General features: G+C 39.2%; 1 protein-coding gene across 1 annotated transcript in view; it reads right to left on the reverse strand.

Moving 5' to 3' along the window:
• Positions 1-229: 229 nt before the first annotated feature.
• LOC130274479 (uncharacterized) overlaps positions 230-19,019 on the reverse strand; it is a gene marked incomplete in the record, with an annotated part of 75,499 nt that continues 56,709 nt past the window's right edge. Inside the window, 3 exon segments of the mRNA XM_056522873.1 lie at positions 230-603; positions 1,648-1,721; positions 10,655-11,179. Of these exon segments, the coding sequence (XP_056378848.1) occupies positions 508-603; positions 1,648-1,721; positions 10,655-11,179 (695 nt within the window).

Below are 19,019 nucleotides of genomic sequence, written 5' to 3' on the forward strand. Positions count from 1 at the left end.
CTTCTTTTTGGTGTGACATCATCAGTAGAGGTCTTCTATGATGGCCGGAGGGTCTTCTTTTTGGTGTGACGTCATCAGTAGAGGTCTCCTATGATGGCTGCAGGGTCTTCTTTTTGGTGGTCACAGTATTGGAGTTCTACAATGTCCGCAGGAACTTCTTTTTGGTGGGCATCTTCAGTAAAAGTCTCCTATGATGGCCGCAGAGTCTTCTTTTTGGTGGGCATCCTCAATAGAGGTCTCCTATGATGGCCACAGGGTCTTCTTTTTGGTGGGTATCCTCAATAGAGGTCTCCTATGATGGCCGCAGGGTCTTCTTTTTGGTGGGCATCCTCAGTAGACATCTTTCAGGCACAGCATTGGAGTTCTACAATGGTTGCAGAGTCTTCTTTTGGTGTGACATCATCAGTGGAGGTCTCCTATGATGGCCGGAGGGTCTTCTTTTTGGTGTGACGTCATCAGTAGAGGTCTCTTATGATGGCCGCAGGGTCTTCTTTTTGGTGGGCATCCTCAGTAGAGGCCGTTCAGGCACAGCATTGGAGTTCTCTCCGGTCCCAGGGTCACAGTCACATCTTCAAGCGACAAAGTCTGAAAAAATTTGCAGGCCTAGAAGAAAAAACAAGAATGTAATGTAGAGGAGGCGAAAAGAAGGTCGGGAAAGAAGAACCAACCACCAAGACCTTCACTACTCCCTACAGGCGTCCTAGAGAAGAGAAGCTAGCGGGCCAAGTATAGACCATCACCAAAAGTGCCCATCAGGGGCAGGAATACATAGTCACACATACATCAACCCTTCTTCTTCTGTACCACCTATAGCTGTGCCCCATGTGTACCACAGAAGTCGCCATGACGATCACATGATGCATTCGGGCCTTTGTACCTTAGAAGAATTTAGGGCCTTGTTATAAATTGTCTAAATCGGCCCAAGAGCTTCTAGTTATATCTTTGGTTAATCCACATAATCCCGTATTAGCGCCACCACACCTGTCTAAAGGTTGTGTGTGGTATTGCAACTGAGCTCCATTTAATTGAGCTGAGCTGCAATACCAGATACAACCATAAGACAGATGGGGCACTGTTGTTGTAAGTAAGCCACTATGTATTATACAAAATAGAGAATTAAAGTCCTCCAAAGGTTTTCTGTGGAATTGCAACTGAACTCCATTCAATTCAATTGTGAGCTGCAATACCAGATACAACCAAAGGACAGGTGTGGCGCTGTTATTATAAAAAAAAAAAAGCAGTCATGTGTAATAAATATTACAGAACTAAAGTCCTCCAGAAATAGCGCCAAAAGGTTGTGTGTGGTATTGCAACCAGTCAATTCAATAGAGACAAACTGCAATACCAGATACAACCAAAGGACAGGTGTGGCGCTATTGTTAGAAAGCAGCCATGTATTATAAAAAAAAATCACAGAATTATAGTCCTCCAGAAACAGCGCCACCACACCTGTCCAAAGGTTGTGCGTAGTACTGCAACTGAACTCCATTCAATTAAATTCTGAGCTGCAATACCAGGCACAACCAGACGACAGGTGTGGCGCTGTTGTCGTAAGAAAGCAGCCATGTTTTTAACATACATATATCTATTGTTATAGGAAACAACACGTATCCAGCCGGTTAATAAAAAAGTCTCAAATAAAATCACCTTGTTCAAGAACATTTCCATGGTCACGTTTTCCTGAGCGCTGCTCCGAATCTTCACCCTTATCGAAACGCGACCTGGCGGGACATCGGAAATCCACATTTTGTTATAAATTATTGGATTTACACACATTCTCCTCAATAACTACAACTTCCAGCATGCCCCGACAGCCAACAGGTTCCCTTACTATTTCTCTTTGCCCTGTGGAGGTTTACTCAAAGTGTTAACTAAAAATAAAAATCAGTGTCTTATTAACATAGATCAGTGTTTCCCAACCAGTGTGCCTCCAGCTGTTGCAAAACTACAACTCCCAACATGCCCTGACAGCAAACAGGTTCCCTTACTATTTCTCTTTGCACTGTGGAGGTTTACTCAAAGTGTTAACTAAAAATAAAAACCTGTGTCTTATTAACTTAGATCAGTGTTTTCCAACCAGTGTGCCTCCAGCTGTTGCAAAACTACAACTTCCAGCATGCCCTGACAGCAAACAGGTTCCCTTACTATTTCTCTTTGCCCTGTGGAGGTTTACTCAAAGTGTTAACTAAAAATAAAAATCAGTGTCTTATTAACATAGATCAGTGTTTCCCAACCAGTGTGCCTCCAGCTGTTGCAAAACTACAACTCCCAGCATGCCCTGACAGCCAACAGGTTCCCTTACTATTTCTCTTTGCCCTGTGGAGGTTTACTCAAAGTGTTAACTAAAAATAAAAATCAGTGTCTTATTAACTTAGATCAGTGTTTTCCAACCAGTTCGCCTCCAGATGTTGCAAAACTACAACTCCCAGTATGCCCGGACAGGCTTCGGCTGTCCGGGCATGCTGGGAGTTGTAGTTTTGCAACAGCTGTAGGAACCCTGATTGGGAAACACTGAACTAATAGATTAGGAGGGGAGTTCCCTAGGGTGTCCCACTTCTTGAGGACCCTACATTCACAGCCTTTTTAATTGTGTAATACTTCTTTTCACCTGTGGTGGCGCTACAGGTTCATTGAACACTACCATATCCCGGGTATACGCCATCACTGTATAAGTGGTGATATATAACAGCATGGATTACGCAGCAGCTGCAAACATAACTTTTTATCAGTAGAGGGCGCTCCAACACAATGAGATCTCTGGAGTTCCCTTCATTCAGCTCCTCAGATAACGAGTGTTAATTCACACATCACAGTCATGGTACAGTTTTTGTACAGATGTAACCTGCAGTCCTATGTAACACCACAGATAACAGTGATATCTCTCTGAGTACAGATAATGTATAGATGTCACCTACAGTCCTATGTAACACCACAGATAACAGTGATAACTCTCTGAGTACAGATAATGTATAGATGTGACCTGCAGTCCTATGTAACACCACAGATAACACAGTGATAACTCTCTGAGTACAGATAATGTATAGATGTCACCTACAGTCCTATGTAACACCACAGATAACACAGTGATAACTCTCTGAGTACAGATAATGTATAGATGTGACCTGCAGTCCTATGTAACACCACAGATAACAGTGATAACTCTCTGAGTACAGATAATGTATAGATGTGACCTGCAGTCCTATGTAACACCACAGATAACAGTGATATCTCTCTGAGTACAGATAATGTATAGATGTCACCTACAGTCCTATGTAACACCACAGATAACAGTGATAACTCTCTGAGTACAGATAATGTATAGATGTGACCTGCAGTCCTATGTAACACCACAGATAACAGTGATAACTCTCTGAGTACAGATAATGTATAGATGTGACCTGCAGTCCTATGTAACACCACAGATAACAGTGATAACTCTCTGAGTACAGATAATGTATAGATGTGACCTGCAGTCCTATGTAACACCACAGATAACACAGTGATAACTCTCTGAGTACAGATAATGTATAGCTGTGACCTGCAGTCCTATGTAACACCACAGATAACAGTGATAACTCTCTGAGTACAGATAATGTATAGATGTGACCTGCAGTCCTATGTAACACCACAGATAACACAGTGATAACTCTCTGAGTACAGATAATGTATAGATGTGACCTGCAGTCCTATGTAACACCACAGATAACAGTGATAACTCTGTGAGTACAGATAATGTATAGATGTGACCTGCAGTCCTATGTAACACCACAGATAACAGTGATAACTCTCTGAGTACAGATAATGTAGTAGATGTGACCTGCAGTCCTATGTAACACCACAGATAACAGTGATAACTCTCTGAGTACAGATAATGTAATAGATGTGACCTGCAGTCCTATGTAACACCACAGATAACAGTGATATCTCTCTGAGTACAGATAATGTATAGATGTCACCTACAGTCCTATGTAACACCACAGATAACAGTGATAACTCTCTGAGTACAGATAATGTATAGCTGTGACCTGCAGTCCTATGTAACACCACAGATAACAGTGATAACTCTCTGAGTACAGATAATGTATAGATGTGACCTGCAGTCCTATGTAACACCACAGATAACAGTGATAACTCTCTGAGTACAGATAATGTATAGATGTGACCTGCAGTCCTATGTAACACCACAGATAACAGTGATAACTCTCTGAGTACAGATAATGTATAGATGTGACCTGCAGTCCTATGTAACACCACAGATAACAGTGATAACTCTCTGAGTACAGATAATGTATAGATGTGACCTGCAGTCCTATGTAACACCACAGATAACAGTGATAACTCTCTGAGTACAGATAATGTATAGATGTGACCTGCAGTCCTATGTAACACCACAGATAACAGTGATAACTCTCTGAGTACAGATAATGTATAGATGTGACCTGCAGTCCTATGTAACACCACAGATAACACAGTGATAACTCTCTGAGTACAGATAATGTACAGATGTGACCTGCAGTCCTATGTAACACCACAGATAACAGTGATAACTCTCTGAGTACAGATAATGTATAGATGTGACCTGCAGTCCTATGTAACACCACAGATAACAGTGATAACTCTCTGAGTACAGATAATGTATAGATGTGACCTGCAGTCCTATGTAACACCACAGATAACACAGTGATAACTCTGAGTACAGATAATGTATAGATGTGACCTGCAGTCCTATGTAACACCACAGATAACACAGTGATAACTCTGAGTACAGATAATGTATAGATGAGATCTGCAGTCCTATGTAACACCACAGATAACACAGTGATAACTCTCTGGGTACAGATACTGTATAGATGTGACCTGCAGTCCTATGTAACACCACAGATAACAGTGATAACTCTCTGAGTGCAGATAATGTATAGATGTGACCTGCAGTCCTATGTAACACCACAGATAACACAGTGATAACTCTCTGAGTACAGATAATGTATAGATGTGACCTGCAGTCCTATGTAACACCACAGATAACAGTGATAACTCTCTGAGTACAGATAATGTATAGATGTGACCTGCAGTCCTATGTAACACCACAGATAACAGTGATAACTCTCTGAGTACAGATAATGTATAGATGTGACCTGCAGTCCTATGTAACACAACAGATAACAGTGATAACTCTCTGAGTACAGATAATGTATAGATGTGACCTGCAGTCCTATGTAACACCACAGATAACACAGTGATAACTCTCTGAGTACAGATAATGTAGTAGATGTGACCTGCAGTCCTATGTAACACCACAGATAACACAGTGATAACTCTCTGAGTACAGATAATGTATAAATGTGACATGCAGTCCTATGTAACACCACAGATAACACAGTGATAACTCTCTGAGTACAGATAATGTATAGATGTGACCTGCAGTCCTATGTAACACCACAGATAACAGTGATAACTCTCTGAGTACAGATAATGTATAGATGTCACCTGCAGTCCTATGTAACACCACAGATAACAGTGATAACTCTCTGAGTACAGATAATGTATAGATGTGACCTGCAGTCCTATGTAACACCACAGATAACAGTGATATCTCTGAGTACAGATAATGTATAGATGTGACCTGCAGTCCTATGTAACACCACAGATAACACAGTGATAACTCTCTGAGTACAGATAATGTATAGATGTGACCTGCAGTCCTATGTAACACCACAGATAACACAGTGATAACTCTCTGAGTACAGATAATGTATAGATGTGACCTACAGTCCTATGTAACACCACAGATAACAGTGATAACTCTCTGAGTACAGATAATGTATAGATGTGACCTGCAGTCCTATGTAACACCACAGATAACACACTGATAACTCTCTGAGTACAGATAATGTATAGATGTGACCTGCAGTCCTATGTAACACCACAGATAACACAGTGATAACTCTCTGAGTACAGATAATGTATAGATGTGACCTGCAGTCCTATGTAACACCACAGATAACAGAGATAACTCTCTGAGTACAGATAATGTAGTAGATGTGACCTGCAGTCCTATGTAACACCACAGATAACACAGTGATAACTCTCTGAGTACAGATAATGTATAGATGTGACATGCAGTCCTATGTAACACCACAGATAACACAGTGATAACTCTCTGAGTACAGATAATGTGTAGATGTGACCTGCAGTCCTATGTAACACCACAGATAACACAGTGATAACTCTCTGAGTACAGATAATGTATAGATGTGACCTGCAGTCCTATGTAACACCACAGATAACAGTGATAACTCTCTGAGTACAGATAATGTATAGATGTGACCTGCAGTCCTATGTAACACCACAGATAACACAGTGATAACTCTCTGAGTACAGATAATGTATAGATGTGACCTGCAGTCCTATGTAACACCACAGATAACACAGTGATAACTCTCTGAGTACAGATAATGTAGTAGATGTGACCTGCAGTCCTATGTAACACCACGGATAACAGTGATAACTCTCTGAGTACAGATAATGTATAGATGTGACCTGCAGTCCTATGTAACACCACAGATAACAGTGATAACTCTCTGAGTACAGATAATGTATAGATGTGACCTGCAGTCCTATGTAACACCACAGATAACAGTGATAACTCTCTGAGTACAGATAATGTATAGATGTGACCTGCAGTCCTATGTAACACCACAGATAACACAGTGATAATTCTCTGAGTACAGGTAATGCAGTAGATGTGACCTGCAGTCCTATGTAACACCACAGATAACACAGTGATAACTCTCTGAGTACAGATAATGTATAGATGTGACCTGCAGTCCTATGTAACACCACAGATAACAGTGATAACTCTCTGAGTACAGATAATGTATAGATGTGACCTGCAGTCCTATGTAACACCACAAATGAGACATCATGTCAAAATCATATACATTTGTATACTTTTAGTATAATTTCTCATTGTTTTCCTTTCATGCTCCATATAGGACATTTACTGCCCCCTAGTGTGTACTCTCTGAGTACAGATAATGTATAGATGTGACCTGCAGTCCTATGTAACACCACAGATAACAGTGATAACTCTCTGAGTACAGATAATGTATAGATGTGACCTGCAGTCCTATGTAACACCACAGATAACAGTGATAACTCTCTGAGTACAGATAATGTATAGATGTGACCTGCAGTCCTATGTAACACCACAGATAACACAGTGATAACTCTCTGAGTACAGATAATGTATAGATGTGACCTGCAGTCCTATGTAACACCACAGATAACAGTGATAACTCTCTGAGTACAGATAATGTATAGATGTCACCTGCAGTCCTATGTAACACCACAGATAACAGTGATAACTCTCTGAGTACAGATAATGTATAGATGTGACCTGCAGTCCTATGTAACACCACAGATAACAGTGATATCTCTGAGTACAGATAATGTATAGATGTGACCTGCAGTCCTATGTAACACCACAGATAACACAGTGATAACTCTCTGAGTACAGATAATGTATAGATGTGACCTGCAGTCCTATGTAACACCACAGATAACACAGTGATAACTCTCTGAGTACAGATAATGTATAGATGTGACCTACAGTCCTATGTAACACCACAGATAACAGTGATAACTCTCTGAGTACAGATAATGTATAGATGTGACCTGCAGTCCTATGTAACACCACAGATAACACACTGATAACTCTCTGAGTACAGATAATGTATAGATGTGACCTGCAGTCCTATGTAACACCACAGATAACACAGTGATAACTCTCTGAGTACAGATAATGTATAGATGTGACATGCAGTCCTATGTAACACCACAGATAACACAGTGATAACTCTCTGAGTACAGATAATGTGTAGATGTGACCTGCAGTCCTATGTAACACCACAGATAACACAGTGATAACTCTCTGAGTACAGATAATGTATAGATGTGACCTGCAGTCCTATGTAACACCACAGATAACAGTGATAACTCTCTGAGTACAGATAATGTATAGATGTGACCTGCAGTCCTATGTAACACCACAGATAACACAGTGATAACTCTCTGAGTACAGATAATGTATAGATGTGACCTGCAGTCCTATGTAACACCACAGATAACACAGTGATAACTCTCTGAGTACAGATAATGTAGTAGATGTGACCTGCAGTCCTATGTAACACCACGGATAACAGTGATAACTCTCTGAGTACAGATAATGTATAGATGTGACCTGCAGTCCTATGTAACACCACAGATAACAGTGATAACTCTCTGAGTACAGATAATGTATAGATGTGACCTGCAGTCCTATGTAACACCACAGATAACAGTGATAACTCTCTGAGTACAGATAATGTATAGATGTGACCTGCAGTCCTATGTAACACCACAGATAACACAGTGATAATTCTCTGAGTACAGGTAATGCAGTAGATGTGACCTGCAGTCCTATGTAACACCACAGATAACACAGTGATAACTCTCTGAGTACAGATAATGTATAGATGTGACCTGCAGTCCTATGTAACACCACAGATAACAGTGATAACTCTCTGAGTACAGATAATGTATAGATGTGACCTGCAGTCCTATGTAACACCACAGATAACAGTGATAACTCTGTACAGATAATGTATAGATGTGACCTGCAGTCCTATGTAACACCACAAATGAGACATCATGTCAAAATCATATACATTTGTATACTTTTAGTATAATTTCTCATTGTTTTCCTTTCATGCTCCATATAGGACATTTACTGCCCCCTAGTGTGTACTCTCTGAGTACAGATAATGTATAGATGTGACCTGCAGTCCTATGTAACACCACAGATAACACAGTGATAACTCTCTGAGTACAGATAATGTATAGATGTGACCTGCAGTCCTATGTAACACCACAGATAACAGTGATAACTCTCTGAGTACAGATAATGTATAGATGTGACCTGCAGTCCTATGTAACACCACAGATAACACAGTGATAACTCTCTGAGTACAGATAATGTATAGATGTGACCTGCAGTCCTATGTAACACCACAGATAACAGTGATAACTCTCTGAGTACAGATAATGTATAGATGTCACCTGCAGTCCTATGTAACACCACAGATAACAGTGATAACTCTCTGAGTACAGATAATGTATAGATGTGACCTGCAGTCCTATGTAACACCACAGATAACAGTGATATCTCTCTGAGTACAGATAATGTATAGCTGTGACCTGCAGTCCTATGTAACACCACAGATAACACAGTGATAACTCTCTGAGTACAGATAATGTATAGATGTGACCTGCAGTCCTATGTAACACCACAGATAACACAGTGATAACTCTCTGAGTACAGATAATGTATAGATGTGACCTACAGTCCTATGTAACACCACAGATAACAGTGATAACTCTCTGAGTACAGATAATGTATAGATGTGACCTGCAGTCCTATGTAACACCACAGATAACACACTGATAACTCTCTGAGTACAGATAATGTATAGATGTGACCTGCAGTCCTATGTAACACCACAGATAACACAGTGATAACTCTCTGAGTACAGATAATGTATAGATGTGACCTGCAGTCCTATGTAACACCACAGATAACAGAGATAACTCTCTGAGTACAGATAATGTAGTAGATGTGACCTGCAGTCCTATGTAACACCACAGATAACACAGTGATAACTCTCTGAGTACAGATAATGTATAGATGTGACATGCAGTCCTATGTAACACCACAGATAACACAGTGATAACTCTCTGAGTACAGATAATGTGTAGATGTGACCTGCAGTCCTATGTAACACCACAGATAACACAGTGATAACTCTCTGAGTACAGATAATGTATAGATGTGACCTGCAGTCCTATGTAACACCACAGATAACAGTGATAACTCTCTGAGTACAGATAATGTATAGATGTGACCTGCAGTCCTATGTAACACCACAGATAACACAGTGATAACTCTCTGAGTACAGATAATGTATAGATGTGACCTGCAGTCCTATGTAACACCACAGATAACACAGTGATAACTCTCTGAGTACAGATAATGTAGTAGATGTGACCTGCAGTCCTATGTAACACCACGGATAACAGTGATAACTCTCTGAGTACAGATAATGTATAGATGTGACCTGCAGTCCTATGTAACACCACAGATAACAGTGATAACTCTCTGAGTACAGATAATGTATAGATGTGACCTGCAGTCCTATGTAACACCACAGATAACAGTGATAACTCTCTGAGTACAGATAATGTATAGATGTGACCTGCAGTCCTATGTAACACCACAGATAACACAGTGATAATTCTCTGAGTACAGGTAATGCAGTAGATGTGACCTGCAGTCCTATGTAACACCACAGATAACACAGTGATAACTCTCTGAGTACAGATAATGTATAGATGTGACCTGCAGTCCTATGTAACACCACAGATAACAGTGATAACTCTCTGAGTACAGATAATGTATAGATGTGACCTGCAGTCCTATGTAACACCACAAATGAGACATCATGTCAAAATCATATACATTTGTATACTTTTAGTATAATTTCTCATTGTTTTCCTTTCATGCTCCATATAGGACATTTACTGCCCCCTAGTGAGTAAATATACATGAACATCTCACCTGTGAAGTTATTGGCTTCTCTGGTTGTCTTCATAGACCTGGGGGCGCTGTGGGCACTGACTGCAGGTTGGTGGGTTATGGTGGGTGATACATTGGCGTCAGACGTGGCAGGTGATACATTGGTGTCAGACGTGGCAGGTGATACATTGGCGTCAGACGTGGCAGGTGATACATTGGTGTCAGACGTGGCAGGTGATACATTGGCGTCAGACGTGGCAGGTGATACATTGGCGTCAGTCGTGGCAGGTGACACCCTGGCCCCTCTTGCGGTTGTATCGGGGTCACCGCTGCCTTCATCTTCACCTGTATCCTGGGTGGGAGGCGACATTGTGGCGCTGTTCTGACTGGCGGCAGCAGTTGGTGTACCGTCAGTACTTACTGTGGTGACAGCTGGCACTATACTGGTGCTATGCCAGGAGGGCAGCTCTATAGAGATGTTCCCACCACTTACTATATTGAATCCTGCGGGGTCCCCCATGGTTGTGAGTTCTATGGTGTCATTCTGCGCCCAAACCAGCAGAAAACCTAAACCAAGAAAGAAAGAAATATACACTGCTCAAAAATATAAAGGGAACAATAAGATAACACGTCCTAGATCAGAATGAATGAACTAATGGTATGAAATACTTTTGTCTTCACACAAAAATTATCACTGGAAATTAAATGTATTAACCCCTGGAGGTCTGGATATGGAGTCACCCTCAAAATCACAGTGGAAAACCCCACTACAGGATGACCCAACTTTATGTAATGTCCTTAAAACAAGTCCCAATGAGGCTCAGTAGTGTGTGTGGCCTCCACGTGCCCGTATGACCTCCCTACAATGCCTGGGCATGATCCTGATGAGGTGGGGGATGGTCTCCTGAGGGATGTCCTCCCAGACTTGGACTAAAGCATCCGCCAACCCCTGGACAGTCTGTGGTGGATGGAGCGAGACGTCCCAGATGTGCTCAATCGGATTCAGGGGAACGGGCGGCCAGTCCATAGCATCAATGCCTTCCTCTTGTAGGAACTGCTGACACACTCCAGCCACATGAGGTCTAGCATTGTCTTGTATTAGGAGGAACCCAGGGCCAACCGCACCAGCATATGGTCTCACAAGGGGTCTGAGGATCTCATCTCGGTACCTAATGGCAGTCAGGCTACCTCTGGCAAGCACATAGAGGGCTGTGCGGCCCCCCAAAGAAATGCCACCCCACACCATTACTGACCCGCCACCAAACCGGTCATGCTAGAGGATGTTGCAGGCAGCAGAACGTTCTCTACGGCGTCTCCAGACTCTGTCACATCTGTCACAAGTGCTCAGTGTGAACCTGCTTTCATCTGTGAAGAGCACAGGGCACCAGTGGTAAATTTACCAATCTTGGTGTTTTCTGGCAAATGCCAAACGTCCTGCACGGTGTTGGGCTGTAAGCACAACCCCCACCTGTGGATGTCGTACCCTCATACCACCCTCATGGAGTCTGTTTATGACCGTTTGAGTGGACACATGCACATTTGTGTCCTGCTGGAGGTCATTTTGCAGGGCTCTGGCAGTGCTCCTCCTGCTCCTCCTTGCACATAGGTGGAGGTAGCGGTCCTGCTGCTGGGCTGTTGCCCTCCTACGGCCTCCTCCACGTCTCCTGATGTACTGGCCTGTCTCCTGGTAGCTCCTCCATGTTCTGGACACTACGCTGACAGACACAGCAAACCTTCTTGCCACAGCTCGCATTGATGTGCCATCCTGGATGAGCTGCACTACCTGAGCCACTTGTGTGGGTTGTAGAATCCGTCTCATGCTACCACTAGAGTGAAAGCACCGCCAGCATTCAACCAAAACATCAGCCAGGAAGCATAGGAACTAACAAGACGTCTGTGGTCCCCACCTGCAGAACCACTCCTTTATTGGGGGTGTCTTGCTAATTGCCTATAATTTCCACCTGTTGTCTGTTCCATGTGAAATTGATTGTCAATCAGTGTTCTTCCTGAGTGGACAGTGGGATTTCACACAAGTGTCAGTGACTTGGAGTTACATTGTGTTGTGTAAGTGTTGTCTTTATGTGTTTTTAACAGTGTATTATGAGACTCTGAGGCACTGCCCCTAGTGCCAAAGGGAAGAAGGGGATCAACCCTTGTATGGCTCTGTTACTGAATACTGTGCTGTTACTTTACTGTATAGCACTGTTATGTATGTACTGTATAGCACTGTTATGTATGTACAGTATAGCACTGTTATGTATGTACTGTATAGCACTGTTATGTATGTACTGTATAGCACTGTTATGTATGTACTGTATAGCACTGTTATGTATGTACAGTATAGCACTGTTATGTATGTACTGTATAGCACTGTTATGTATGTACTGTATAGCACTGTTATGTATGTACAGTATAGCACTGTTATGTATGTACTGTATAGCACTGTTATGTATGTACTGTATAGCACTGTTATGTATGTACTGTATAGCACTGTTATGTATGTACAGTATAGCACTGTTATGTATGTACTGTATAGCACTGTTATGTATGTACTGTATAGCACTGTTATGTATGTACTGTATAGCACTGTTATGTATGTACTGTATAGCACTGTTATGTATGTACTGTATAGCACTGTTATGTATGTACAGTATAGCGCTGTTATGTTATGTACTGTATAGCGCTGTTATGTATGTACTGTATAGCGCTGTTATTTGTGTACTGTATAGCACTGTTATGTATGTACTGTATAGCGCTGTTATGTATGTACTGTATAGTACTGTTATGTATGTACTGTATAGTACTGTTATGTATGTACAGTATAGCACTGTTATTTATGTACTGTATAGCACTGTTATGTATGTACTGTATAGCACTGTTATGTATGTACTGTATAGTACTGTTATGTATGTACTGTATAGCACTGTTATGTATGTACTGTATAGCACTGTTATGTATGTACTGTATAGCGCTGTTATGTATGTACTGTATAGCACTGTTATGTATGTACTGTATAGCACTGTTATGTATGTACTGTATAGCACTGTTATGTATGTACTGTATAGCGCTGTTATGTATGTACTGTATAGCACTGTTATGTATGTACTGTATAGCACTGTTATGTATGTACTGTATAGCACTGTTATGTATGTACTGTATAGCACTGTTATGTATGTACTGTATAGCACTGTTATGTATGTACTGTATAGTACTGTTATGTATGTACTGTATAGCACTGTTATGTATGTACTGTATAGTACTGTTATGTATGTACTGTATAGCACTGTTATGTATGTACTGTATAGCACTGTTATGTATGTACTGTATAGCGCTGTTATGTATGTACTGTATAGCACTGTTATGTATGTACTGTATAGCACTGTTATGTATGTACTGTATAGCACTGTTATGTATGTACTGTATAGCGCTGTTATGTATGTACTGTATAGCACTGTTATGTATGTACTGTATAGCACTGTTATGTATGTACTGTATAGCACTGTTATGTATGTACTGTATAGCACTGTTATGTATGTACTGTATAGCGCTGTTATGTATGTACTGTATAGCACTGTTATGTATGTACTGTATAGCACTGTTATGTATGTACTGTATAGCGCTGTTATGTATGTACTGTATAGCGCTGTTATGTATGTACTGTATAGCGCTGTTATGTATGTACTGTATAGCACTGTTATGTATGTACTGTATAGCACTGTTATGTATGTACTGTATAGCGCTGTTATGTATGTACTGTATAGCACTGTTATGTATGTACTGTATAGCACTGTTATGTATGTACTGTATAGCACTGTTATGTATGTACTGTATAGCACTGTTATTTGTGTACTGTATAGTACTGTTATGTATGTACTGTATAGCACTGTTATGTATGTACTGTATAGTACTGTTATGTATGTACTGTATAGCACTGTTATGTATGTACTGTATAGCGCTGTTATGTATGTACTGTATAGCGCTGTTATGTATGTACTGTATAGCGCTGTTATGTATGTACTGTATAGCACTGTTATGTATGTACTGTATAGCACTGTTATGTATGTACTGTATAGCGCTGTTATGTATGTACTGTATAGCGCTGTTATGTATGTACTGTATAGCACTGTTATGTATGTACTGTATAGCACTGTTATGTATGTACTGTATAGCACTGTTATTTGTGTACTGTATAGTACTGTTATGTATGTACTGTATAGCACTGTTATGTATGTACTGTATAGCACTGTTATGTATGTACTGTATAGCACTGTTATGTATGTACTGTATAGCACTGTTATTTGTGTACTGTATAGTACTGTTATGTATGTACTGTATAGCACTGTTATGTATGTACTGTATAGTACTGTTATGTATGTACTGTATAGCACTGTTATGTATGTACTGTATAGCGCTGTTATGTATGTACTGTATAGCGCTGTTATGTATGTACAGTATAGCACTGTTATGTATGTACTGTATAGCACTGTTATGTATGTACTGTATAGCACTGTTATGTATGTACTGTATAGCACTGTTATGTATGTACAGTATAGCACTGTTATGTATGTACTGTATAGCACTGTTATGTATGTACTGTATAGCACTGTTATTTATGTACTGTATAGCACTGTTATGTATGTACTGTATAGCACTGTTATGTATGTACTGTATAGCACTGTTATGTATGTACTGTATAGCACTGTTATGTATGTACTGTATAGCACTGTTATGTATGTACTGTATAGCACTGTTATGTATGTACAGTATAGCACTGTTATGTATGTACTGTATAGCACTGTTATGTTATGTACTGTATAGCACTGTTATGTATGTACTGTATAGCACTGTTATTTATGTACTGTATAGCGCTGTTATGTATGTACAGTATAGCGCTGTTATGTATGTACTGTATAGCACTGTTATTTATGTACTGTATAGCACTGTTATTTATGTACTGTATAGCACTGTTATGTTATGTACTGTATAGCACTGTTATGTATGTACTGTATAGCACTGTTATTTATGTACTGTATAGCGCTGTTATGTATGTACTGTATAGCACTGTTATGTATGTACTGTATAGCACTGTTATGTATGTACTGTATAGCACTGTTATTTATGTACTGTATAGTACTGTTATGTATGTACAGTATAGCACTGTTATGTTATGTACTGTATAGCACTGTTATGTATGTACTGTATAGCACTGTTATGTTATGTACTGTATAGCACTGTTATTTATGTACTGTATAGCACTGTTATGTATGTACTGTATAGCACTGTTATGTATGTACTGTATAGCACTGTTATTTATGTACTGTATAGCGCTGTTATGTATGTACAGTATAGCGCTGTTATGTTATGTACTGTATAGCGCTGTTATGTATGTACTGTATAGCACTGTTATTTATGTACTGTATAGCGCTGTTATGTATGTACTGTATAGCGCTGTTATGTATGTACTGTATAGCACTGTTATTTATGTACTGTATAGCACTGTTATGTATGTACTGTATAGCGCTGTTATGTATGTACTGTATAGCGCTGTTATGTATGTACTGTATAGCACTGTTATGTATGTACTGTATAGCACTGTTATGTTATGTACTGTATAGCACTGTTATGTATGTACTGTATAGCACTGTTATTTATGTACTGTATAGCACTGTTATTTATGTACTGTATAGCACTGTTATTTATGTACTGTATAGCGCTGTTATGTATGTACAGTATAGCACTGTTATGTTATGTACTGTATAGCACTGTTATGTATGTACTGTATAGCACTGTTATTTGTGTACTGTATAGCACTGTTATGTATGTACTGTATAGCACTGTTATGTATGTACTGTATAGCACTGTTATGTATGTACTGTATAGCACTGTTATGTATGTACTGTATAGCACTGTTATGTATGTACAGTATAGCACTGTTATGTTATGTACTGTATAGTACTGTTATGTATGTACTGTATAGCACTGTTATGTTATGTACTGTATAGCACTGTTATGTATGTACTGTATAGCACTGTTATGTATGTACTGTATAGCACTGTTATGTATGTACTGTATAGCGCTGTTATTTGTGTACTGTATAGCGCTGTTATGTATGTACTGTATAGCACTGTTATGTATGTACTGTATAGCACTGTTATGTATGTACTGTATAGCACTGTTATGTATGTACTGTATAGCACTGTTATGTATGTACTGTATAGCACTGTTATGTATGTACTGTATAGCACTATTATGTATGTACTGTATAGCACTGTTATGTATGTACAGTATAGCACTGTTATGTTATGTACTGTATAGCACTGTTATGTATGTACTGTATAGCACTGTTATGTATGTACTGTATAGCACTGTTATGTTATGTACTGTATAGCACTGTTATGTATGTACTGTATAGCACGGTTATTTATGTACTGTATAGCACTGTTATTTATGTACTGTATAGCACTGTTATTTATGTACTGTATAGCACTGTTATTTATGTACTGTATAGCACTGTTATTTATGTATTGTATAGCACTGTTATGTATGTACTGTATAGCACTGTTATTTGTGTACTGTATAGCACTGTTATTTGTGTACTGTATAGCACTGTTATGTATGTACAGTATAGCACTGTTATGTATGTACTGTATAGCACTGTTATGTATGTACTGTATAGCACTGTTATGTATGTACTGTATAGCACTGTTATGTATGTACTGTATAGCACTGTTATGTATGTACTGTATAGCACTGTTATGTATGTACTGTATAGCGCTGTTATGTATGTACTGTATAGCACTGTTATTTATGTACTGTATAGCGCTGTTATGTATGTACAGTATAGCACTGTTATGTTATGTACTGTATAGCACTGTTATGTATGTACTGTATAGCACTGTTATTTGTGTACTGTATAGCACTGTTATGTATGTACTGTATAGCACTGTTATGTATGTACTGTATAGCACTGTTATGTATGTACTGTATAGCACTGTTATGTATGTACAGTATAGCACTGTTATGTTATGTACTGTATAGTACTGTTATGTATGTACTGTATAGCACTGTTATGTTATGTACTGTATAGCACTGTTATGTATGTACTGTATAGCACTGTTATGTATGTACTGTATAGCACTGTTATGTATGTACTGTATAGCGCTGTTATTTGTGTACTGTATAGCACTGTTATGTATGTACTGTATAGCACTGTTATGTATGTACTGTATAGCACTGTTATGTATGTACTGTATAGCACTGTTATGTATGTACTGTATAGCACTGTTATGTATGTACTGTATAGCACTGTTATGTATGTACTGTATAGCACTGTTATGTATGTACTGTATAGCACTATTATGTATGTACTGTATAGCACTGTTATGTATGTACAGTATAGCACTGTTATGTTATGTACTGTATAGCACTGTTATGTATGTACTGTATAGCACTGTTATGTATGTACTGTATAGCACTGTTATGTTATGTACTGTATAGCACTGTTATGTATGTACTGTATAGCACGGTTATTTATGTACTGTATAGCACTGTTATTTATGTACTGTATAGCACTGTTATTTATGTACTGTATAGCACTGTTATTTATGTACTGTATAGCACTGTTATTTATGTATTGTATAGCACTGTTATGTATGTACTGTATAGCACTGTTATTTGTGTACTGTATAGCACTGTTATTTGTGTACTGTATAGCACTGTTATGTATGTACAGTATAGCACTGTTATGTATGTACTGTATAGCACTGTTATGTATGTACTGTATAGCACTGTTATGTATGTACTGTATAGCACTGTTATGTATGTACTGTATAGCACTGTTATGTATGTACTGTATAGCACTGTTATGTATCTACTGTATAGCACTGTTATGTATGTACAGTATAGCACTGTTATTTATGTACTGTATAGCACTGTTATGTATGTACTGTATAGCACTGTTATTTGTGTACTGTATAGCACTGTTATGTATGTACTGTATAGCGCTGTTATGTATGTACTGTATAGCACTGTTATTTATGTACTGTATAGCGCTGTTATGTATGTACAGTATAGCGCTGTTATGTATGTACTGTATAGCACTGTTATGTATGTACTGTATAGCGCTGTTATGTATGTACTGTATAGCACTGTTTTGTATGTACTGTATAGCCCTGTTATTTATGTACTGTATAGCACTGTTATGTATGTACTGTATAGCACTGTTATGTATGTACTGTATAGCACTGTTATGTATGTACTGTATAGCACTGTTATGTATGTACTGTATAGCACTGTTATGTATGTACTGTATAGCACTGTTATGTATGTACTGTATAGCACTGTTATTTGTGTACTGTATAGCACTGTTATGTATGTACTGTATAGCACTGTTATTTGTGTACTGTAT

The sequence above is a fragment of the Hyla sarda genome, chromosome 5 (assembly GCF_029499605.1).
Source record: "Hyla sarda isolate aHylSar1 chromosome 5, aHylSar1.hap1, whole genome shotgun sequence".
NCBI lineage: Eukaryota > Metazoa > Chordata > Amphibia > Anura > Hylidae > Hyla > Hyla sarda.